Source organism: Plectropomus leopardus, chromosome 18, assembly GCF_008729295.1.
Source record: "Plectropomus leopardus isolate mb chromosome 18, YSFRI_Pleo_2.0, whole genome shotgun sequence".
Lineage (NCBI taxonomy): Eukaryota > Metazoa > Chordata > Actinopteri > Perciformes > Serranidae > Plectropomus > Plectropomus leopardus.
This window is the reverse complement of record NC_056480.1, coordinates 19,523,730-19,550,344: the sequence shown is the minus strand read 5'-3', so window position 1 is coordinate 19,550,344 and position 26,615 is coordinate 19,523,730. Positions and strand designations below refer to the sequence as shown.

At 39.3% G+C, this 26,615-nt stretch overlaps 1 protein-coding gene across 1 annotated transcript; it reads left to right on the top strand.

The window, feature by feature from the left end:
- The first annotated feature begins 755 nt into the window (after window positions 1–755).
- On the top strand, window positions 756–25,707 carry triqk (triple QxxK/R motif containing). The gene is made up of 4 exons (XM_042506509.1): window positions 756–923; window positions 4,572–4,646; window positions 16,135–16,220; window positions 23,694–25,707. Exons 2-4 carry the CDS (start codon window positions 4,586–4,588, stop codon window positions 23,799–23,801), a joined length of 255 nt encoding a protein of 84 aa, XP_042362443.1. The 5' UTR covers window positions 756–923; window positions 4,572–4,585; the 3' UTR covers window positions 23,802–25,707.
- The last annotated feature ends 908 nt before the right edge of the window (window positions 25,708–26,615 follow it).

Genomic DNA, 26,615 nt, shown 5'->3' with positions numbered 1-26,615 from the left:
ACGAGTTATGTTGCTTTTGCAAATTTGAGTGCTACATAATTCTGTTTTTAGAGCTTGTTAGCTTTATCTGTAGTTTTCATCTTAGAAATGTAATAAAAAGTAATCAAATTTAATAAATCATATTACTTTGATGAAGTGATTAGTTACATTTCCTATTACATTTCAACAGGGATGGCCTACCAGTCTGTAACTTACTACAATTCAAAAGTAGCTTTTTTCAAAACCTTATACAGCAATGTATCCTATTTTATGAACTGATGATATGTTTTGTATAGAAACTATTGATCTGCAAAGTAAGCTGTCTGATAAATGTGCAGTAAAAATCGTGATCTTCCCTTGAAATGTGGTGGAGTTGTAGTATAATGGAGCAAAATAAGGAAATTACCTCATAATCGCATAGTGCTTTAATATTATAATATTTCATTGTAATGTTATATAATATGTGAGTAAATTGTTTCACCACTGATCTTTAATGCTTCACTTAGGCAGAATAAACCATAAGTTTAAACAACATATTTCATTTCAAATTTAAACGAATTTGTTTATAGCTATAAATGTATCATACAATTAATCAGGGCTTTTTATTTACCTTGAAATGAGTGGGGGTGCGCCGACTATCAAGTCGTCACGTGCTCCTCCAGTGTTTTTGTCTGAAAGCCCCGCCTCACACTCGTACTATTGGTCAACTCGACAAATAACCGTGTCTGATTGGAGAAAAGCGCTGCTTGTCATCGGTGTTGACGCGTAAACCAGGAACTAGCTGTTGGAGAAGTGATGTGTTGGCATTCTGGCGAAATTTGGACCAAAGTACAGTAAAATTGACAATTCTGTCGTCCCGCGTGTCCACAAACAACAGCCAGACGTCCTGTAATGCAGAAACACCTCGACTAAGCGACATTTTTCTCCCGGTAAATACGAGCAGTGTAAGTATCGTGAATGCAATGAATGAAAGCTGTCTGTTGTCAGTCCATCTCCACTCTGTTCTGAGTTTTGTAGAGTTGAATCTCTCAAAAGCTCTGCAGAGAGTTTTGCATGCGCTGAAACTTTTGTCTTCATGTTTTAGACTGCAGAGACGAAATTTTGCAAATGTATGCATTATTGACTTTCAGAAACTATATAGCCCGATAATATCAGAGTGTAGAAGGGCGTTTTCCACAATACTGACAGATAGAGAGACACATTTGTAAAATACAGAGATCATAATTCCTCTTAAACACCATGCTATGCTCTTGACGTTGCATGTCACATTTTATTAGGTCTATGTAGATAAAACCAATGCAGGCTAATCCATTTGCCCTATAATAAATACTAAATGTATCAACGTTAGAATGGGGTTTTTTGGATCGTTTTTTTTTTTTACTATTATAAATAGGTGTTACATAGACATATTGTACTAAGAAGTATTACAAACATTTTTTCCATTAATACCAGTGAGTGTACATTAAATACCTGCCCAGGAACTGCAGATATAAACTAGCTAATAGCTAAATCTGGCCTGAATCATCCCTTGTCATTTTGAGATAAATGTTTTTATGCATGGTCCTTGCTTGAAAAAGTTGAATCAACATCTCAAATATTTCCAACATAACTGAACATTTGAAACTTTATGAGGGTAGCTTTGTGTTATTGCGACATATCTTATAGACAGGTGTACCTAATAAACTGGCAACTTAGTGTATTTTTATCCAGCATTACTCCATAGTCATGCTCTTATTATGTCGGTATGCCCTCAGGATTCATCTTCTTTCTACTTTTTCAGTTAAGTTTGCTTGTGGGTGTTTTAGTTTCTTGCAGTATTCCCAACACTTAAACTTAGCGAGGGAAAATTCACCCTTAAAGCTGTACTTCGTGACTTGTAAAAATTGTCATATTTGCTCAAACTGTCACTGTTTTCACACATCACAAAATAACAAATGATCTTTGAAAAAAACAATGCTCCTCTGCCTCTTTGTAGTTCCTCTGATGGCCTTACTGCAATGACAACAACCAATCAGAGCTAAGGAGTCTCTAAGGCAGCTGTCAGTCATGTCAGTGATTCAATCAAGCAGTGATTGGCGTGATTTAACAGCTGGTTAGAGACTCCTCAGCTCTGATTGGCTGCTTTTGGTGTGCCTTGGTCCATTGAATGTAGTGTTTATCATGACAAAGACTTTTAATGATGTAGAACGTAATATTAGCTGTATCATCTATAAATGTAACGTGCCAAAGGGACCAATCAATCTGCTCAGATATTTTTTTCTAATAGTCAGTGCAACACCTTTCAAGGACTGACATGGAGAAAATCAAATATTGTGATCTGTTTGATGACCTCAACATTATTGCACTGATTTTGAAGGGTTGACTATTGATGCTTTCAAAGAATATTTACACAATGAGATTTTTGAAAAACAGTCATCAAAAATGTGGGTAAAGGCACATAATAGGATAGTCTGGTAAGTTTATAAAATTTACTGTAATACAGCCTTTAAAACTATGAAAAGATTACACAAGACAATGCATTATTGTTATCATGATATATTCATGAAGAGGTGGGCCCCTACCATGGGTATGTTAATTCATTAAAGCATCCTAGTCTCTCTAACACAGTCTGAATAGATTCAACCTGTCTCATTACGCATACTCTTACACTTAAATCACCACACACACTCACGTACAACTCATTCCCTAATTGTTACCCCCCATTCACCTTTCTTTTTTCTCTTTTTTTTGTATTTTTTTGTTGTTGTTCTGATTTACTCCTCCGGTCGTTAAGCTTAAATGTCTTGTGTATGTGTGTGTGTTTTGTTTTTTTTTCCTCTTCTCGTCACTATTGTTATTCTTATTTTTATTCTTATTCTTATTCTTATTCTTATTATTATTCTTATTCTTATTTATTATTATTATTATTATTATTATTATTATTATTATTATTATTATTATTATTGTCATCACCCAATTTCCTAAATTTTATTCCATTATTATAAAATGAAGTCTGGTCTATGTGGACACAGTGGAGAGAATATTAAAAAAAAGAAATGAAAAAAAACTGAAGGCAAGATTGTGAGTATGATTGTAAGAGTTGTTGAAACAAAATGAAAAACTAAGTTGAAGAAATATCAATATATTGTCCAGCTCTGTGCCTTGATATATCTTTTCCCCACTGCAAATGTGAAACATACTGTAACACATCTGTAGAAATTTCCAAGTGGAATGACCCCAAGCAGCTTAGATATAATATTGTAATGCTGCTGCACAGTGCAACATAGCTTGCCAGTCTGAGAGCCTACTGTGTCTGACTGTAAACATTACATTTGGGCAATTTCCTCTCTTCCTTTTGTCCTCCTCTCACGTCCTTTAATTTGCTGACTCTGGTTTCCATTCGCTGGAGAACAATAGCTGTGCATACATCCTCCATCTCTGCTGGCACTAACAGTGTTTGAAATGTAGCTGAAAACAGTGTTTTTAGTGTAAGGTAAAATTCAGGTCTCCCAAGGCGGCGGTCTCCCATGAGAAGGCATCAGTCAGCACAGGCAGCCAGCCACGCTCCTTGAACATGCTAATTCAGTCTCTTTCCTCTATTCCCCTGCCGAACCCGCTAGACTCTTCACCACTCCTGTTCTTCTTGGATGCACATAGATACTTTTTTTTCCCCCTTTCGTATTCGCCTCTCTGTTCTCCCCTGTGCACACCTGCTTACACATTTTTCTTCTATTTCACACTTAAACATGCTTTAAAAAAAAAAGATAATCAATTATTATTGTACAAGCGGGACTTGACAGATATTGAATTTTATTTGTCAGAACATATCAGGCGTGTCTTTTAAATCTTTCAGCTATAGAACAGACCAGGGGGACTGAAGTGTCATCAGAAAGCACAGGCCTGCCCCTCGACTCATACTCGCTTTTTCCACTATTTTAAACAAAAGGCTACACTATTGATCGATGCAGTGTGTTGTGAGGGAGCCTCTCTGGAATTTAGAGCAGAGAGCTCACTGAGAAACAAGTATGTTGGATGGATGCATTAAACATGTACGATAGCACTTTGTAAAGGAAATTATTATACAGGGGTAGTTATTTCTGGTGATTGTACATTCACCCATTAATGCACAGCCTTGGCACAGACTGACACTTATTCTGTCACACACTTGCATAGTTACACGCCGAGCCAAAGGATACTATTTGTATTACTCCAAGCTCTTTCTCTTTATATCTTCCCTTTGAGCTGTCAGGGTAATCAAAGCGAGCTCGTGGTGTGAAGGGAAATGGTGTTAGACTAAATGAGATGGATAGGAAGTGCGCACAGTGTGAACATAACACACATGGAAGATGGTGTGAATTAATTTAATTATGTCTAGCAGATGTATGTGAAAGATAAACCATCTGCCTGATCGAAACTGACGACTCTTCGCGATATATGATTGTGTATTAGCTTGAATCCTTTCTGCAAATTTCACAAGTTATATCGGGCTACAGTAAGCGGAATGGAGCTCTATCCGTATTTGATGAAGCTAAATGATCAGGTGTTACTTCGAGACCCAGCTGTGAGATTCTGTCTCTTAAAAGGTGTTTTTTTCTTCTTGTGTCTTATTTCAGGCACAGGAAGCAGAATGGGGAAGAAGGATGCCAGTGCGACCAGATTACCAGTTGATCAGTACCGAAAACAGATTGGTGAGTCTTCATTCATCTTAGAGCTGGCTGGTTAATCAATTTGTTGATCATCAGTAAATTAATTAACTGTTACAACATTTGGTTTTGTCAGTTGATTGAATATTTTGACTCGATAGTAAAAAGATTTAATGCTGGAGTAGGCAGGAAAATTTTGGCTTTTTTTAAAAATAAAATAAAAAATAAAAAATGTAATTCAACTGATCTGAGAGAAAACTAGACTTCTGACCTCCTCTTGGCTCTGTAGTCAGGCCATAGAAAATCTAGGCCATAATGGGAGACTTTGGCCAATCATTGGTCATTTCAGAGACAGACCTTTGCCATGGGCTGTTGAATGCGCCAGACGTTGAAGCAAATTTTACATAGTAGGCAAAAGTGGAATCACACCGTTCGGGTTCTTCACGTGCGCTATGGTCCCAGAACGACTTTTTTCCCATTGACTCACATTCGCAAAAAGATCAGTGAACAAATTTTTATGAGCGTCAAATCTCAGCGAAATTATTAATTTCACTATCAAGACTTAATCCATTCAACTGGATAACATTTGGAAAGTCTGAAGCAAGATTAAATTATTTGATTGTCATTCAAGCCAGCAAAGCGCTAAACTGGAAGTCAGACGCTCCGCTGGCAGAAGGTAACCCACTCAGACGTAGCATGCATGGTCTAGAGGTCCTTTAATGGGGAAGACCCAGGGACTTTCATACCGCCGAAATAGAGCATTTTTCCTGTTACTGAACACCTTTCATAGGATTGAGCAGGGTCCTGCCTCCATGGCAGTATCCAGATTTTATTGTTACAGTCATGGTCCCTCCGGTGAATAAATCTGATTCAATGGTGACAAATCCTGCAGATAAAGCTGCTGTTCCAGCATTGGCAACATCTGTCTAAACTGTCTGAAAAAGGAAGACGGAAAAAAAAAAAATCTAAAAGAAAGTCTAACAATAAACACAATAAACATGTCGATTATGTATGGTAAAGACTAATTCGGATCAAGGTTTTAGCGCTGCTTAGGAGGACATGGACAGTAATTATTTGTGGCAGTTAAGGACAGTTAAGGAGCTGAAATTCGCACATTCACCCGGCTGTTTTGTTAACATCAATGCAGATCAGAGCCAGACTACTGCAGTTATTTGACCCGTGTCTGAATGCTGATTGTATGCCTTTCTATTGCATTAAAAAGCCAGATGTTAGCGGGTGTTAGTGGGTTTTTTGTGAGGCATTCCATATTTCTACTATTTTCCTACTGCAGCTTTGAATAAATGCTCAGATTGCTTGTCATTGTTTCATAACTTGAAATCAATTCTCTGGGCTCATTTAGTTAACATTTTGTTTATTTAATGATTGATAGCTTAATCAAAAAGATAATCAATATATTAACTGACAATTAAAACGATAAGGTCTGTAGATTAGTTCATGATGCTTTTTGACAGTTGAGATTGGTCTACAGCTTGTTTCGTAACTTCTTTCTAAGAGAGATCATAACTCATTGCTTGATGTGGGCAATTTTACCACAACTCGGTAATAAACTCAGTGTTCTCTCACAGAAACAAGCTAACATCACACTCAATAAATCGCACATGATACTGTGTTGCAGGGAGCAATTTTGTGGTAGTTTCACATATATCCCAAACTGCATAACAGCCTGACTCTTTTGAAGACCTTTATCAATTTTGGCTATGCAGAAATTAGCATAATCTCTTTGCACAGTCCTGGAAACTTTTCCAATTTGTATTGGATTGAAGAGAAACTTCAACCAGACTCACTGGAGTAGAACCAGTATAAAAGCTGTGGAAGTAATTACACTTAGAGACGAACAAGCGGCATCTAAGGTCACATTACTGACGGACAGTGAATTCCACACTTACAAAGCTACCCCTTTGATATGTCAGAAGCTGTTTTGTCAAAGTTTAATACCACTGTAATCCTGCAGTATTTTGTTTCCCCGTTGTTCCCCTTACATCACAGGCCTAACTCAGGCAATATGGTAGGTATCAATCAAAAGTTTGGTCCCCTTTAGCATGCCAGCTGTGGTTGCTTGAAGATCACAGCTCGTATTGTGTCTTTTTGTTTTTGTTTTCCTATTGTGGAGCAAAACCAAAAGGTCGCCAATGGCAAAACTGGGTAATTGTGAGCAGCTAGAGCTGATGCAAACACAAAGGGAAGCTATGTTCTCCTTATAGGCCGATAAGGTTTTCACTTTTAATCTCAGGAGTGGCAGACTATGTACATGAGATGTGACTAAGTAGTGCTAGTACACGCAAAAGCCCCCCACTTTTTCAAGGAAAAAGATTTTTGCCCTACATGGACTGAGACTTACTAAAGCCCTGATATTGGCATTGATCTCATAGTATCTTTACCAGGAACCTATTATAGATGGGCTGACATATGTGAGACAAAGGTGAGAATGAATTCCTTTATTGAGATGGCAACAAACACAGCTATAGAGGACGAGCCGAAGAGAGCAGCGCCAGGTTTTCACTGTAACCGGAAGCGGTGTGAAGCGCGCCAATATGTCGATTGTCAAGTGAGCCTGTGCCTGGTTTTTCTCCGGGGCAATCAACAAGAGAATCTTCTCCCCTGTTCTTTTCTTATTACATGTAGAGCTAAATTTTATCATTTTATCATGAGTAACCTCTCTCTCTGTTTTCTCGTGTGTATGAGTGTATGTGTGTCTGCTCATTTTTCTGGTTCTCTGTTTAGACACAACCAACAAATATGTGGACTAAGTTTGAATTTAAAAAACACAGTCATAAATAGTAGATGCTTGGCTGTTTCTAATAAAAATAGTGGTTTATCAGTGTGTGTTCTTGCCAGATTCACTCACGGCTTGCGGTAAAAATTGGCTATATATGTCAAAACTATTGCAGCAGATCCTGAGCCGGCCAGGGAGCACAGTGCCACAGCGCCTTCAGTGTGAACAGCCCAATTGATTAAAATGGGCGCCGTAAGTTAGTATTCAGCACTCCATGGCAAATTGGTGTGCTTCTGGGCCCAGTGTGAAACCGGAGTGATACAGTGCAAAAGATAAAAGTTGTAAAACTGGCATGGCACCTTGAATTACCATGTATATATCAATGGTGTCTCCACACAGGAGACCTCTGATCTAAGAAGCAGATTCTCTACAACAGTGGTCCTCTTTAGGGATGCATGATAATACAAGCACGTTATGAAGGCTTTAAAATTAAATATTGGCTTTGGCCTGAAGTGATCATTTCTGCTGATGTGACAGGCCAATGAGATAACACTTGAATTATGTGAATTTAATTCATTGAAATAGGTCAAGTCAGGAGTCATCCAAGCCTGTCAAAAAAAGATGAATTTTGCAGTTTTGTTAAAAAATATTTCAGAAAAATTATATATTTTATATAATACATAAGTTTAAGTAGTTTTCTCATTTTGCCCGGTGAACACATATATTTTGAGAAGCATTTTACGTATTTTATGTGTGCACCTGCCAGTGTACCATCACAGTAAGTAGTAGAGTAGGTAGTAGGTAATATGTTAATTCCACTTTGGGAGAGACTTGATGTTCTCTGCACTAGGTTAAAAAAGGTGCATATAAAGGCACCAGCAATTGGTTTAAAAGAGTTGGAGATTATCATTCTTTTTGATATTAGCAAAAAAATACGAAATTGTGCTTCCATAACCCTTTTACAATGAACATTTCTGCTTTTATTGCTGTAGAGCAATTTCTCAATTTGCGAGGTTTGAAGTGGACAGAAGTTCATTACAGGTCAAATGGAGATGGAGTCTCTGTCTTAAAATCATCACACACCCTTCTACCCTGGTGGATGCTTGCCTCCTCTTCTTCAATTTATCAATAAATGCTCTGTACTAATCTCCCTCCCCCTCCTTCTGAAGTTTGTGTCAACTGTGGTATTGTTCTGGACTGGTCCCCTTCCTCCCAGTGGATGGTCGTTTGTTGGCCCCTGGTGATTCATTTCCTCTGATTATTCCTGGTTTTATATTTCCTGGTGTTACTTTTGTGTTAACGGGACGACTCATGGCGTGGTCTCTTAAGCTGAATGATTTCTTTTGATGCATGTTTTATTGTTTGCACCATTTTGTCTCATACCTCTTTTGTGCTTTTCTTTCAATGTTAATTTTCTAAAACAAAGTCATTATCATTCTGATAGCAATAGCAGACATGATAGTCTTGTGAGAAATGTATCTTTCATGTTTAGTCTGCTGTAAGAGCTGTTTCATAAAGCAACATGTCAGTTGTAGCTATATGTTTTCATAGTGGAAGAGAAGAAGGAGGTTTTTTTTATTCGCCAACCGTCTGCTATTGTGTAAAACCCGGCAGGTCCAACAAATGAGAGACAGACATAACATAACAAGCTCATCTCCCACTGTCACATTCCTTACCAGGGGCACAGCAAATCTTTTTTTTTTGTTTTGGTTTTATTTTGCTTTTTATCCTCTCCATTTAGTGTTTTGTTTCACAGCACATTTCATCAATTCAGAAATATGTAACACAGGTGTCAGGGACACTTTAGTCCTCTCTCTACCTCCACCTCCTTCCAACCCCTCAATTTCTACTGTTTTTCCTTCTTTGTGAAAAGAATGGCTTATTCATGGAGCATCAGCAGTAGTCCAGGCTGGTCGTTGAGCTGTACCATCATCTCTGCTGGAGTGCTTTTGTCATGTCAGATGGCCATCAACCGGCCACTGTTGACACTCTCTTTAAATACCATTATTAAGCCTGTTGTAATTGACTGTGCCAAGATGCCCTTGGGAGGGATAAAGCTACAGTAGTCTTAAATGTGAGTGGTCACTCTGTTCAACTAGTGATTGCTACTACCTGCTGAACAAAGTGGGGAAAATTGTCTACAACAGATAAGACACCCAGGATTTCAAGTGCAGTAATTTGGTAATTATTGGCTTCATTACACATCATGAGAAGGTCAAACCTACAAACTTGTACTTTTTGCAATAAATGTGAGAAATTGATCGGTAGCTGATATCTGTAGATAGCATAGACTATATAATATATACATATATACATATATACATAGCTACCATGACGTCACCAATTGATCTATGGACTCCCATTTGGAAGCCTCGAGTTTGGATTTTTGTCTGTCACCATCTTGTTTTTTTGGAGCCAGAAGTGACCATATTTAGACCATATTTAGACTGTAGAGAAGCCTCACACACACAGTCTGTCACCCAAGCTGCCTGCATATAAATATACATAATTTTGGGCCTTAATAAAGTGTTACTGGGTAAGTTATATAATAATTCAACCGCTCAAAGATATTCAGTTTACTGTCATAGAGGAGCAAAGAGACCATAAAATAGTCATATTAAAGAATTTTGATTTTTTTTTTCTTGAAAATGACTCAAACCAATTAATGGACTATCAAATTAATTAATGAGAAGTAATCGTTGTAGCTAAAATTTTCAAATAATTTGCGAGATTTCTCCTCTGCACTCCTTGCTGCACATGATGCAAAGGACAAGGCATCAATATTTCCCATGTGTCTGCCATCAGCCCTCCAGTTCCACGTCCATGCATCAAGGCAGATGCCAGCGATCTGCACCATGTGTTCACTGACTATTTGGCCGCCATGCCACATAGACACAGAAGCAAAGCGTGGGGAACTGTTGGACACACTGTCAGTGTGTTGCCTGTATCATCCTAGGGCTTTCAGAGAGAACTGGACAGTGGTCTGTCTGTCCAAATCACCCCATCACTCTGCATGTAGAACATATGCAGGACAACCAGTCCCCAAAGGCACAAACACATACTGAATTCCTCAGGTATGTTTGTGTTTCGTTTGGATCACTCATGCTTTTTAAACCTTAAAATATTGGCTGACTTTTACATGGACAAACAAACCACCAGCATCTGTAAATACTTAACTGACTCTTTATACTTAATGGATTGTTTCTTTAGAACTATCCTGGCCTGAGGTCAAATTTCTGCATCTAGCGGCAGTTGTTTTTCCATGTTTGAAACAGAAAATAATTTCATTAGAAGCTAATGAATTGATAAGTAGCAGTAGAATTAATTACTATGTTCTTCAAAAATCTGTAACTTTTATTTTTCTTCCAGCAGTATTAAAGGCATGACATACAGAAGTCAAGGTTGCATTTGTTTCACTGATTTTTAATTAGGGATAAAAATATAACGTTCGTGCATGTGAATAGTTTGAAATTTGCTGCAGGTGTTAGACAAACACAGCTAGAGGTGTTTTTGCGGGATGTGGTATACTGGGCTGGTAATGCAGCTTCGAGTAGCAACTTTGTTTTTTGCAGGGATGCTAAGGGATGTATACAGGGATATAAACAAGAAGGCAGCGACTTGGGAAATGTTTAAGATTGTAATGAGTCTCAGAAATGTATTGGGTCAAGACTTTATTTACTGGTTAAGTAGCAAATAATTTTTAGTTCAGATGAGGATGCAGCAGTCTCATGATGCATGACTTAAATGTGGTCGACAGCTGTATGAAGAAAGCATCATGAGGTTAATTGAAACCGTGCAAGGCATGACTTACTTTCCACCATAAATACATGCATTGTTTGATGCAAGAATCATAGCTTGGCACAAGGCGATCAATGGTTCCTCCATGACATAGTCATATATGTTTCCTGTCGAGCGCATCAGAATGCGGAAACAGATACTTGAAACCCTATAAACCAATAAATACATAGTTTTTCGTGGCCCAAAATAAGGCATCAAAGGGCAACATTTAACAAAAAACTGTTGTATTTGGTCTATGTGTGCACAATGGATATGCTTGCTGAGCTATTCTTTCACCACTCTTGGAGCCCATCAGCCATCATCTGATGACAATAAAGCCTCTGGGGGCAACAGCCAATATTTTGGTATTTTGGTTTCAATCTGGTGTAGCCAATGGATATCCAGGCACAAACAGTTAGATAAACAACTTTAGACAGGTTCAGGCAACAACAGTGGGGGTGTTAATCACCAGAAGACTCAAAATAGGATATTGTCACGCTACTTTAGTCATGATGCAATATTATTGCCATCTTAAACATTTGGCGATATGCTGAGCATTGGCATAACATACAGTGATATACTGTGATTTAAAACGTTTTTCAATAGTAGATTATGTCGACAACATACAATTTGGTCGTTCCTAACTCATCCCTTAATAACTGCTCATATTTTTGTGTGCTGTATTGTAAAGTGTTATGGCTTTATTTCTGAACAATAATGCCGTCTCGCATCATATATGCAGATTTTTTTTAATATTAAAAATCTGCCTTGTATTTATTTACTGCTTCTGACACAATTTTACGCAACAAAGACTCCAAAGACAAGACAAAGAGGAATGACTACAGTGTTTACTCTGCACCACTATACAGTAGTCCACTGTTAGAGAATCAGTTGGTTGTCATCTTGACAGGTTTGTTTTTGTCATTACCAATATGGCCGGGAGTGTTTTTGTTTTCCTTTTTACCACGAATGCTTCTTTTCTTTCACACAAACTGTGACACTCTGAGATGTCTACCTCTTTTCTAGCTTCACTTAAATGCCCAATTTGTGTGACACACAAATCACATACCTCTCCCCCCACCCTCCTCCCCTTGAGTGCTCAATCAGTTGTGGCTAATTTTAGCTAATACCCCCTACCTGTCTCGTTATGCTAAGCAGAACAATAGCTCCAGATAAAAATAATTTCTCCTCAGTCTTAATCAGACAGCATTTAAAGGTAAACGGGACGACAAACAAGTCAGGAAAAAGCATGAAGCACACATCTAAGGGAATGTGCAGTAAGTGGTGTGAAGGGGTGGGGGGAGAAGGCCACTTTCATTTTTCTCTTGTCCTCTTGACATGAAATCAGTGATGACTTCAATGAAAGGCACACTTAGGGAAGCCTCTCAGCAGGCACTCTAGACCGCCTTACAAGGGCTAATGTTCCTCTGAGACACAGCATTGTCGCTGCTGTACAGGAGGACAGTGATGCCTTTTCAGTGTGGCAGGCAGAAGTGGGGAGGGACTGGAGGACGGTGTGTAGCCCAGCGTAGGTAGATAATTGGTGACAGAAAGTGTCTACAGAGCCGGTGCAGCAAGGGGAGCAGCACTGACAAATAGGAGTGCTCATAAGCCCAATGCAATATCATCAGGACTGTGTGTGTGTGTGTGTGAGTGAGAGAGAGTGTGTGAGTGTGAGTGAGACCCGTGCACAACAGAGAGCCAACATGAGACTTTAAGAAGCACACCACTGTAATACAACAGCATTACACTACCTTACACAGCCTGATGTAATTCTCTGGTATTTCTTCTCCTCAACAATTGATAATCCTAGTTGGTGTAATTATTTTGATTTTGCTCCAGTTAAATATTGATTCTTGCCAGATGGTTGTGAGTGTATAGGGTAGTTATTAATTTTTCCATATAAACGCAATTTTTCCCAATGTAGAACAATTTTAGCCCCACGAGTGAGAGAGAAACAGCACAGGTGCGTGTTTTGGAAGACGTTTGTTCTAAATGCTGGGCAAAATCCTGCCTTTGAAATTTAAACTCCAGCTTGCTTAAGTTCTGATTTTGTTCTGTCTTTGAGTATCCTTGGGCACTTTGGTGCAGAAAAGGCTCCCTGAGGAAACAGGCAGGCAGACAAAGCAAACTAGAATGAAAACAGAAAGAACAGACTGTTCAAGTTGTGGGCTTCAATTTTAATTCAAAGTGTGCAACTTTTTCTTTCTTAGCTGGGTACTGGACAGGTTACACAACAGAGATCATGGATTTGAACAGATCTCCCTGGGGCAAATTGGTTTAAACCTTAGATTATTGTTACTGTATATGAGCAATGCCATTTCAATCCTATTGCTGCCTCTAAGTTGTTGCTTATATGTCTCGTGTTTAGGATTTAGTGGCGTCTCTCGCTGAGGTTGCAGATTGCAACCAACTATAGCTCTACAGTATCTTCTGCTTCGGTGCAGCCCTTGTCTGAGTTGCTCTAATGAACTTTGTTCCATTGTGAGTTTATTTTTGGTATCTTTTTTCACCTTTTTTCTCATGTCATTGGCTTAGGCTACTATAATAATGACTCTTAATGGAATTTTGCCAGCTGAGCTTTTGTAGTCCTTTGTAGTGGCGTGGTGAGCGAGGTTGTCATCGGTTCTCTAGTGCTCTTCGTCTTCGGTAAATAGAACAAGAAACAATGTTATACTGTGTTTTGCTGCTGTTTATGGCGTGTGGTTTTTGATGGCAGGTGGGATGTGGCGTGGAGTAGAGGTGCAGAGTTGATGACAGCTGCACTTGTTTTGTCGTACATGAAAGCTTCTCAAGTAAAAACAGCTGATGTAAAACAAAGGATGGGATGGGGCTCTACATAGCTCAGTATAGCCGATCAGTTAAAAAATGCCCTGATTTGCCCTGTTACTGATCTTTGAGATCAGATTGGATCTGATTGGTAAACGATGATGTTTGAAAGCATAAAGGCCCAGTCATTCAAGCATATGAAAAGTGAAATCAATTAAGTCAGCATGTTTTTACACATTTCACAATGTATCTGACTTTCTGTATTTTGTACTTTAATATGGGATCGGTAGCACTCGATGTAGCTTCTTCTAGTCTTACATTATCACAACCAGCCATTTGCAGTCTGAAAATCCCTTTACAATTTCCGTGAATGGTGAGCAACCTGAGCTGCCCTCCAATCAAAATTCCCCCCTCTCCACTTTCTGACAAGTGGAGGAGACATCCAGTGGCCCTCCTAATGAATTCCCACACGCTCACTGTCTGCTTCTGGCAACATGCTCCCCATTTCTATTAGCCGTCCACTGAGTCAGAGGGAGGTTTAGGAGGAGTCCAGGACCGGGAGGGATGGAGAAAGAGAGAGAAATTGAGTGCAAGATCTCTGAAAAAGAAGTAGGCGAGGGTGAAAAGGTTGAAAAAGAAAAAGTACATGTATTGAGACAGAGCAGCTGCTTAACTTCATGCTAATGGTCATCTCCTCTCTTCTCCATGGCTGTCCCCAGAAGAGTAGAACCTCTGCTCCTCGAGAGACATGATACACAGTGGTATGCAGCTCTGTTTGTTTTTGGAATCACAACACGTACACACCTCCTTACCCTTTCGTCTCACAAGCTCATTTTTACTTTTCTCTCTCCCACAACCTTTCCAGATGGATACGGAGGCTTTCTTTCCACTCCTTCCTCCTTCTCTTGCTCCCTCTCCTGATGTAAATGAGGCTTAATTAGCTGGGAGTAAAAACACCAAGTGGCCTCCACATGTCACATCACCAACCGAGAAAAACCTCGAAGCTGACCCTGGGGCTGTAGCTCCGTCTCACACACACCCATGTTTCTATATTGTTCCTCTCTGCTTCTGAGGACCATCCATTTATTCCCCAGCTCATGACCTAAATGTTAACCATCTGAACGTCTAACTTCAACTCTCACCTCAGCTTTTACCTAATCCTAATTCTAAAAATAACCCTGGACTAAATTTTCTCAAACAAAATCTTCAAGGTCTCGCTAATTTGTCGACAATCCTGCCCTGTGAATCGGTTCTCACAAAGGTAGAAGCACCAGAGCACACACACACTGTTCAGCAAGCTGTTGCCTTTCCACCCTATTGTTAGCAAAGTTCCTTTTCCTGCAGTGTGTTGTTTCTAATTAGACCAAGACAGCCGGCCCTGCCTCATGTGAAGCAAGCTCACACACACACATAAACACACATGCTTTGCCAGGTGGCCGGTTTGCCCACAAGACTCACCCTTGAGAGTTGAGCTCAGGGGAAGTCAAGCAAGCACAGGTGAGCTGTGTGCAGCTCGGGCCAGAAAAAGATCTTATATATTGGATGCATGTGCAGATTGCGACGTGTGTGGCTAAATTAAACTGTATAAACTGTAAAATTTCAACACTTTTGCCTTTTTTTCTTTCTTTCTTTTTTTCCTTTTTTTTTTTTTTTTTTTTTTTACATTTTGTGTTATTGAAAGCTATTGTTGTTGGATTTTGGGAAAGGGTGTATGCAGGTCCTCAAAAAAACCTCAAAATGTCTTTAATTCAGTTTTTTTTCATTCATCCATCCTTCATTTCTTTTTGTCAAATGAGTCCTGCTCCTCTGGATAAATAAACTGGTTAAAAATGATCTTGAAAAGTCTTAAAAAACTTCAACTTTAGAGTCTGATATAGCTACGCTGTCGAAGCAGAACTTACAAGGATAGATTGAAATGTCCTTTTTTGCAGAGAGCTAGATTAGAAGATCAAATGCTCTCATAATTGTTAAATTTGCAGCTACAGCCAGGAGGTGCTTAGCTTAGCTTAGCATAAAGACTGGATCCAGGGGGAAACAGCTGCCCTGTCTCTGCCTCAAGCTTACAAATCTGCCTTTCAGAACCAGTAGAACAAATACAAAAACACTTTATATCTTGTTTATTTATTCTGTGCAATAATTGACAAACTATTTCTTGCAATAACGTCTTCGAGTCTCCGCTTGCCTGACAACAATGAATGAAACAAGACAATTTTTAAGTCAGTTAATTTGTGTGCCCCTTTTATTCTCTCTCAGGTAAGCAGGACTACAAAAAGACAAAGACGGCCTTAAAGCTCACACGACTGAAAGCTGAAGCAAAGAAGACTTCCTCTGGATTTAGGGTGAGAATAACCTGGACTTCTATTCTCTTTACTGAAGTCTGTATCTACGTGTCTTCCACTTTTACTGCTTGCCTGTCTGTCTTGGCCCATCTGTGATTTTTCTTGTCTTTCCGTCTCCCAGCCATCTTCTCTCCATTTGTGTGTCTGTTTGAGAGCTCGTCTCACTAGATCACATCACAGACTCTTAGCTCTCTTATAACCTGCAGTGGGTCTTTTGGGAATATAATGATATATATCCACCTGAACTAAAGTGCTGTGGCCCCCTGCCTGTCCTTTTGAAAATCTGCACAAGTGTTGAAAACTATCGTTTGGGAAAGGAAGGAATGGAAGAGTCCTCCATAAAGATTACATTACTCTGTCATGTCGACAAAAAAAGAGGAAGACAGCTTTTTAACGCACAGTGAATCCCTGGATGAATTGAAAATCAAGGGTTTCCTTAGTCTTTTAATGGTTAAGAAGCAGTGGAGCGAGAGGGAAGTGAAATAAAAGGAGCAGAGAAAGAATAAGAAGGTGATAATATGGAGTTGGGTAACGTGGAAGTAAAGGACGGTGAGGGTGTTGCCAGGAGAGAAAAGTGCGTCTTTCTCCGTTGCTTTGTCACACTGTAGCGATTAGGAGCTGTTGTGCAGGCAAAGATGGATGACTCCACGTTTATCACTCTGGCAAACCGCTGTTTATGCTTTTTACCTCATTCAGTTGGCTTACCAATAAACACTTTTTCTATTTCAAGGTCTCTCTATATAGAGTAATCCCATGCCAGGGGAAATAGCATGTGAATGTACCATCATAGGTGTTTAAATCCTTTTTTAAATTTCCAGATTCCATCACATGAAATCAGGTCCTCAAGTGTTTATTCTATAGCTCTTAAAAATAAAAAATCACTTTAAAGAATACATCATTCAGACACATTTTCCTTTTTTTTTCCCAGCATGTTTATTTTCCTTTTGTGGTGTTGAGAATTCCTTCTGTTTACAGTGCGTCGAAAGCCAAAAGGCTTCACTTCCTCATTAAGCCTCAGTTGGCACGTAGTACACAGAGATGAACAAAATCATAGTGAGGATTAAACACTGGGTGAAATGGTCAGGTTTTAAAATATGCATCTCTTAGACACGCAAGGCCTCATTAAGCACGTCTTTAATCCAATTAGATTAGTCCATATCTTGAAATATTGATATTGCTCATGAATAATTCAGGTTTTTCACGCCCAAGATGAGGGGAATTTTCAGAGGTCGGATTAAAAATACCTCTGGGACGAGGATATTAAACTGACTTAGACCCTTTGGCCCCGAGTTCGATTGAAATTCAGCCCAAATGTAATGGATATTTGGTCACGCTTGCTTTCCCATCGAGTCCTTTCAGCGTATAAAGTTGTGATTTTTACACTCTCTGTGATGACAGCAGAAAGCCTCCCTCTTTGTCTCTGAACCTTTGGTTGACAGCAGCGATTTGGCTGCGCTTTTTGAAGGCAAGTTGCTGTGCGCATTAAGTCTCTTCTCCTTCTCCCTCTTTCACCACGTCCCCGGTTGAGATGCCGATCTCAGATGCAGCTGGCATCTCAGAAGGACCAGCAGACATGTGGGCACAGAGAATCTGGCAGCTGCCAGAGCAGGCTGCCTTGGGGCTGTCCTAGTAGCAGGGCAGTCTGGGTAAGTTGGCAGGGAAAAGGATGGAGACTCAGAGAGAGAAAGTGAGAGAGGGAGAGGGAGAGGGAGAGCGTCTGTTCCCACAACAGCGATCAGTTGTCGGGCTGCACAAAACATTGACCTCAGAAGTGGCGTAAACCTGCCACTTGTTGTATCTGTTCTCCTTCATACATGTAGTCAAGGTGTGTTTACAGAAGTAACTTATTACTGCCTGAATGCAAGCGTGGACATATTTTCAGTTCTGCTCATTCAAACCCGAGATCGCACGAGTTCACGACAGCAGAGAAGAAGAAGCTGGCAGGAAGTCGTCAGTTTGCCCAGAGAAGAGGAAGAGCCTTCGAAGTATCTCCAGCACACTAGCTTGCAGCACAGGAAACAAGTCTGCTGCCTTGTCTAATTGGCACACTAGCCTTCTGTTCAGTCCTGCACTGTTTTCCCTCGGTCTTATTTACAGTAGCTGCTGAGCCCAGAAAGTTTGAAAAAAAATTGCTTATGGAACTGGTGAAAGATGGAGGCTACAGATAATGACTCTGGGTATTGTCCAGCTGTCATTTGTGATTGTCGTGTATACCGTGAGACTATATATGGTGTTATTTTTGTTTTCAGCTTATTTTTATTGCTGCATATATTTTGTCTTTTTGTGATCCAGTTTCTTCATTTCAGTTTTTGGTAGCAACACAAGCATTACAAGCTGCTAGTTTGGTCTGGAATAGGGATGTCAAATTCAGCTAATTTTGTTTGCATTTTAGAAAAAAAGGAAATAAAATCGACATAAAATATGAGAAGCTTACCTTTTTAGTCTGGCGCTTAATTGATTCAGTTAGCTTCAGCGTCGCCTTTTAAAGTGCTATCCATTTAGAGGTGGTGAAATCTTGATGTATTGGCTTTGATTACAGACAGGCAGCTCGCTGCGTTAATGTGCGGACACACACTGCCCACCCCTTGTATGGCATTTAACATACAACAGGCTGTATGAAAATACTCAATAAGTTATAATAGTACTAAGAAAACCTTTTCTGTTCCTGGAGATGTTTTTAAAAAGTGTCCTTTATGCATGCAGAAAGGGCGGAGTTGCATTAAAAAATGTTTTAGCTCTATAAAAGTCATATTCATTTCAGATAATATAATCAGCTTTTTTAATTACATTTTTCATCATGTTAGTTTTTTTTTTCATTGTAGGATTGTGATGCAAAAAAATAGTGCTGAGATTTTTAGTCTAATATTTGATAGTTGAATGACAGAAATTGATTTCAAGCACTTATTTCAGGTAAACGTTTTGATAAACCTCAGATAAAACAAGCAATTTTACCCACGGCACCGAAAATGTTCATGGGCATTTTTTTACCATTTCCTGACGAAGACATAATTCATCTGAAAAAAGGCTAGATTCATTGAGTGTTGTTAAAATTTTTAAATTAATTAGTGTGAAAGTATAAAGGTTTCAGGATGTGTTTACTGATCCCTCAAAGGAAGTATTAAGATATCAGCGTGTTAAGTTACATTTTACAGCCACCAATAAAACAAATCATCAGCAACTTTTTTTTAAAACCAGCCATGAAATATAAGCTAATGGCTGGTTATTTGTTGCTGCGACTTGTACAGATGAGATGTGCTTATCAACCGCAGCCCAAATGCACCAACAGTTTGTAGCTGGTGTCTGTCTGCCACCCACATACAGCCACAAACACACTGAATCTCTCTTGCTTAGCACGTAGGCACATACAGACTGACACACACACACACACGCACACACACACAAACAAACCCAGGAGGAGAATAAAAGGCAGACCAGATGAGGGGATGTCTGCTGAGCTGTGGCTTGTCGCCAGGGTGACAGGGACCCAGCTCCCAGCATGCCGAGTGTGCTGCAGCTGCCGCCGTTGCTGAGAGAGCCACATGATGAAGATGATGATGCTTGGGCCCCATCCAGGGGACTCCATCAGAATGTGGGCAGAGAGGCTGTGTGTTTGCGTCTGAGTACGTGTGGATGTGTGAGTGGGCGCACACAAATGTGTTCGTGAGACGAGGCAAGAGTCAACACAGTGGGCCACTCTCCTCGAAAACAATGATCTCAATCAAGTGCAGGTGCTTCCTACAACTCAAGTGTTTTCACCAAAACCCCTTCCAGCTTGTTTTCATAGACGAGTCACTATAACCAGCTGTTCTCTTTCTCTGTGAAACCTGAAGAAGAGAGAGAGAGAAAAAAAATGATTGCGATTTCTTGAATCCTTTTGTTTCAGCCGCAATTCAGCGAAATGCTTACCTGCGTCAGAGGCACAACATTTTCTTTGCGATATTGTCGGCAGAATTACAAACGCTTCTCTTTGTCATGTTTTTCAAAGCTGTGAGAGAACACAAGAAAAAGGAGAAAACAATCAAGCCTCCGTGATTTGATAACAGTTCTCTTTTCTCCGAGGCCTAGGCAAAATAGAAAAGTAAATCAAGCAGTGGGAGCCTGGCGGTTAATATATGAAACTAAAGTGCATGAAATTTAAAAGTTTTCCAATTAAGCAAGGACTTAAAGCTGTTTGGAGGCTGCCGGGATGTAGATAAATGTGGGCTGAGGCTAATGAAGACCAATGCTGCTGATGACTAGGCACTACAACATGTACACAGATAGCTGTGGATGCCGTGACGCCTTTTAATTTTCACCCCCCTTCGTCAGAGAGGAATTATTATTAGCCCCCCACCACCCCTCGTTTGTGCCGAGCCTTATCTCTCACTTGTTTTGCTCTCTCGTTTTCGCTCTTGTTTTTCATTCTGTCATTTCTCTCTGCAGTTTGGCCAGTGGGTTGAATTTGCAGTCTTCTCTGTGTGTGTGTGCTACATACGGCAATTACTGAGCTGATGTTTTCTCTAATTGTCATTCATATATTTTTTGTTTGCCTGTTTTTTCCCCCCACATCTGTCTTGTTTGCTGCTTTCCTGCATGTCATTTTCCTTTACTGTAACTTTATGTCACTTGTAAATACAGTATATGGCACAATGAGACATCACAGGCCCGTTTAGGGACTGTTTGTTATTTATCAGAGAGATGGGGTGGCTGAGGTGGGTTTTTTTTTTTAGTTTTATCATGATCCTTATGGAAGGTATACAGTTTTTTCTGGCAGCCTGCATGACCTTCACTGCAACATAACTAGACCCGAACATTGTTTTTTTAGTTATATCAAATGTAGCTAATAGAGTCACTGCAATGAGCAAACCACACAGCACTGAGAGTTATCACCAAAACAAAAAGCTGATTTCATATGCAGAATGCACATCCCATCATCACACAACCTGTTTGTGCACTTCAGCAGAATATGTGTGTATGACAGACACCCATCCTAACACACAAAAACAACACCACCTTTCACATGATCCTGCACACATACACACACACACACACACACACACACACACACACACACATCTTTAAATGCAACGATTTAAAGTTGCGTGTGCCTCCCCCCTGGCCAAACTAAAAAAACATAAGACCACCAGATATTATACATGTCTCCCTTGTTTTGCACCATCAGTTTCCCTCTCATAAATTATGATCAGTTTATCATGTTAGATTTTCCTACAGTGTCTTAAAGAGTCCATAAATATGAGATTATAATATAAGATCATAAATATCAATAAAAAAATGTGTGTAGGATTACAGTCATGTGTTTTAAATTTGCTTGTCATGTCACCTTTGTTGTCGTGGCCCAGTTTGCATGTAAAAACTAATTTCCATGTTCAAATCAAATATTTCTTTTTGAATAACCCCCAATCAGACTGTACTCCGCACCCTTTTAAAGCCCTCCAAGCTCTCCAGTGTTGATTAGAAAGTTTGCTGCTAATGAGTTCTCTTGATAAAGAATAACTGGCATTGTTCAATACTCTGAGTGGCCCTAATGAAACTCCAGCTGATGAAGATTGTAATCGTGTGAGCGCCACATAATGAACGAGCGCTCCAAATTCCCATTTTCAAGTTGAATGCCACTCCTCTGGAAAGCCTCAATTTGTTTGACAATTAATCAATAGAAAAAAATCTTTAAAAAAGGAGAAAAATAGGCCATTTTGCTGAAGAAAGTTTAACTTCTTTGTACAAATGGCAGGAGAACAGTGGAGACTGATTGCAGTTAAAAGAGATTATAATACTGTGGTCACTCAGTGCTTGGTTTCAGAAATGTGATACTGTACTTTTTTTTTCTCCAATGTGGCTCTAATTTTACTCCACAATGTGTTTCTACTTCATCTCTTTGCATCAAGAGAAAACCTGAAACAAATCAATGATTCATTCTTCAGAGGTTTGTGATGTGCTGTCAGACTTTCCTCAGACTGAACTATAGAAACCCCAAATAAAAAGTCTCTCCATTTTTTTATTGTTTTTGGAAAAAGTGTCCAAAACCTGGCAGCTTTACTTAACATTAGTCCCGGCACAGTGTGTGTAGGGGAGCTACAGTAGCTTTTAAACGCTCTTTCTCTCCGTTGCTGTTGTGACTGATGAGGAACCCCAGGACCCACAGTCGTCCAGCATCGTGCCATAGTGCGACTGACGCCATTCTGCTTGTTGTGCTAACCACAACACGTGTTGCAAACAGCGCACAACTAAATGTGTCTGGGCGTAACGCGCACTTTTACACTTTGCGTCCGTATTTATACAGCAATCTGCATACATGCATGTGACCCCAAACGTGACGGTTCAACACCAATACACAAACCGTTAAAGCCCTATTAATCTCTAGAAAGAGAGATTCTGCGTACGTATTCGGAATCTTTACGTGACGGTGTACGATTTTGGTTTTAGTAGGGCTCTGGTTTCAGTTTTTAGTGCAAGTAGTATTGACCTATCACGTTTGAACAGCAGGTAAACAGAATGCATTGGCAGACATGTAATCTTGGCATCCTTCTATTATTGTTTAATGACAACTTAGCTTTGTATTTGCCTTTAAAATCCCAAAACTGCATTCATATATAGATATCTGTTTTTATCTGACCAGCGCACGGAAGAGGGAGTCTTAGGTCATATATCTGCTGCCTACACCTGATATGCCCACAATATTGGCCCTTGCCCCCAGGTATTGGTGTTAGATGCCAACTGATGGGCTCTCAGGCTGATGTCTTAGTGGACAGAAAACACTGACATACGTGAACTTATTAACCTTTTAAAAAAATGAAAAGAAAAAGAAAACATGTCTTTCAGTTTCCTGTGCAGTTGCTTATTTTTTCATGCATTGTGTACATACACAAATAGTATAAATATTGCGATGTAAACAAAGATCAATAGAAGTCTTAATGCAGCAATTCAAGAATTACAGTTACAGAGTAAGTATTTGTTACCATGCAGTCATCTTGCCACAGAAACAGAACAATACGGTTTGATCAGCTTTGATGTTAAAAAAAATATTTAACACATTTTCCGATTTATCTGCAATAGTGGGGACTAGTTTTAATTTTATTAGAACAGTTTACATCTTCAGATTCAAACTGATTTTAGCTTTAATGGCTGAAATGAAAGTGTGGTGATGGACAGTCCTATAATTACATTTGTCTTTAAAAGCACACTCACAAATGACAGTTTAATATTTAGTTTTCAAAACAAGTTAATAAACAACATACTCAGACTGGTAAAAAGCTATTAGGAATGCAACACATGTAGATGAAAAGAAGGACAACAGGGACTTGGCAAATATAGAAATAACAACAGTAATAGTTAAGCACAATAATTACAAACGCATGCAAGCAAAGTAGAGGTGCTCCTGTGCATTACAACAGACGAGGGTTGAGGCAGATAGAAATATAGAAATAACTCTACAGAAGAAAAGAGTGTCTTAAAACCTCCTCTCTCATTTCTCCTCAGGATGCATTTCTGGTCATTGCAGCAATCCTGTTCTTCGTCCTGTGTGTCTACGCCTTCTTCTACCTCAACCTGAGTACTGAGATCAACCTGGATGTGGATGTGGATTAATACGAAGTGGACAACGTTTTGAGGGTGGCACACAGTCTGTCAGATTTTTTTTGAAAACACTTTTTGGTGGCACGGTGACAATGAATTGCCTTTTCAGGAGACATGAGACAATGCATCAGAAAACTTCACACATCACCTTTCTTCTTCCCCTTTGTTTTCTGCACGGGAGCACAACATTTAACTGTAATCATTATTATACTGACACTTCTTATATTAATGTTCTACGTCTATAAATGTTAGTTTCTTCTGTTCTTTGATCTTTGATTTCCTGAAAAAAAAATCTGCGACCAACGTATGCCTTGTATGAAACTCTGCTGCAAAATCTACACACATAAAAAGACAACGAGCCCCTTTTTTAAAAAAACAAGTCTTCCAAAACCACCGTCAGAAAAGCCAAGTCTCTGTTAATCATATTCCACCGAGTCACGTCCCACTGTTTTTTCCACTAATAGAAAAATGTAAATCTCCTGCTGAACCTCTCGTCACATCGAGACAAACACTTGCCTCACATTCCAGTGCACAAACCTCTCCTCCCGGATATCTGGAGATCACAAAGTGTGAGATTAGAATCCACAAAGCCCTCGCCCTGATTGAATGTGTGTGCAGAATACAGAACAACACATTCTACCTGCAGCCCATACACACGCAGCACGGAGACAGACATCCACAGGATTAGCATTACAAATATGATCCTGTTCTTTCATTTGAATGGAAATTACAGAGATGAGTGGTGACTGAATAGAGGTGAGCCTATATGTTTCTTGTAAGGAACACCTTGATCATTTTCTGGCTTGTCAAATGCATGTATTGTTGCCCCCCGTAAGGATATGATGTGTCTATATTTGAATATGAATCTTTGTGACAACCCCTTTATCCCAACTCTTTGTGCACTACAAGGTGCAAGGACTGACCTTCGATTAACCGTTTCAGTCCAAGTACTTCCACTGTTTGAGAGATTCCTTGTTAGCAAAAGGAGTGCAAAGTCAGGAGCTTTTATTCACTCTGATCCTTTTTTTTGTTAGAATTTGCACATTTTTTTCCCCATGTTATTATCTCTCTCAATTCCGTGCTTTTCTCAACTGCAGCGGTCAATAGCAATGCTGTTCTCTAAAAGGCAATTAATGCATTTTTAATTTTGGATATGACTCTTTTATATCAATGCATAAAAGATACCAAATAGTCAAGAGACCATTCCTGACTTTTTTTTTCGACTGAGACTCTTTTAAAAACAAGTCATGTGTCTGTGCCTGACTGTTCTGTGGCTGACATGAAATGTGAGACTGATTTTGAGCTTTCTATTTCTCCTCTCTTTTCTCCCATGACCTCTCAACCTCTAGTAGAAGACGACATGTCCAAGAAACCATTATGATAAGCGCATGCACCCATACCCTCACCCAGTGGCTTTTATCTAGCCATGGTACATCCACTCCCCTTCCCCCACCTCTGTGAGTCACTCACATGTGTAACAATAGATAGCCCGACCTGACAGACCTTCATACGTGACACCTGTTATCTAAAAGGTCACCAATACCAACTGCAAGAGCTCTGACATCAGCACAAAGGAAAAGATCTGGCAGTACAACCGATTTATTCAGACCCACGTTTGGCAAGATGAGATGCAAGCTATTTTACACAATAGTGCTATTGACATATGGTATATAAACATTTTAAGGTTTGCTTTGTCATTATGAATCAGTCGCCGGATATTATGTGACCTATTATCATCTATCTTTCTGTGTTTTTGTTAAATTGCTGAAAATATCCAAATCATGTGTTTTTTTTGTAAGAAAATATAGAAATATCTAAAAAAGAATATGCATGGATAATAATAATTCACCTTTCAGTTTTCAAGCTATTTATTTGTATACATTTTAATTAGATCTTAAGCGGGACATGTTACGCTTTTCCTTATTTTCTGTCATATATATAATGTTTAAAATGGATACATCAAATCAAGCAATCTGATTGGTTGTTAGCTGTGTTATAATAGCTGTATATAACAGCTATTGAACATAATGATGTCTAATTCAGTTATACAATGCGGTCTCACTCAGTGTGGTCTAATAACCAAAGAAACTGGTAACATCCTAATTAGCTAGCTAGCTAACAAGCTGCTACAATATGGAAACGTGTAACATTCATTGTGGCGTAAGCTAAACACGGACGATTGGATTTAGGAGTGCATATTTACTTGGAAAGAAACTGATGTACCTAAAAGACGTCATGCTGAAGAATGTAAACAAATGTAAACAAACTGGGACAAAAACAAATTTGTGCATGCCTCCACAAAAAAAGTTATACATCCTACAGATGTTTGACAGTTTTTTTTAGTAGTTCCACAATAAATAGAAATGTAAAAATTAATAAATAGCCCAAATGATGAAATCATCTGTGATTTAAAAAAAAGATAAGAAGCTAATATGTAGCATTGTAACTGCCTTACAGCATGCGTAGGTAGCCAGGAGGGCCTATTTTGTTGTAAAGTGCTTAAATCACATAGCTTGCACTGCTACATGTAGCTACATGCTAACTTTAGGGAAATGTGATCTTGGTCGCAGATGTTAATTTCCTGATTTGGAGTCAAGTTTCTGCTAGAATATGTCCGGTTGTGTTTAGAAACTTTTCACTGTAGAAAGTACAGCTTTTTCCATGTTAAAGTCGTTCCCTGGCTGCAGTGATGGTGCAGAGACAAAGACCTGGAAGCGCTGCCCAATCAGTGCAGGCTGAGCTTTTTAGGGAGGGGGGGGCTTAAAGAGACAGACGCAAAATCATCTCAAAGAGAGGGTGAAAAGAGGTGTTCAGCACAGACAGTAT

Bases quoted from the DNA above. Each gene is read 5' to 3' on its own strand.
- triqk (XM_042506509.1), top strand. From the start codon at position 4,586: ATGGGGAAGAAGGATGCCAGTGCGACCAGATTACCAGTTGATCAGTAC. The intron at 4,647-16,134 runs GTGAGTCTTCAT...ATTCTCTCTCAG, and splicing joins TCAGTACCGAAAACAGATTG to GTAAGCAGGACTACAAAAAG. The intron at 16,221-23,693 runs GTGAGAATAACC...ATTTCTCCTCAG, and splicing joins AGACTTCCTCTGGATTTAGG to GATGCATTTCTGGTCATTGC.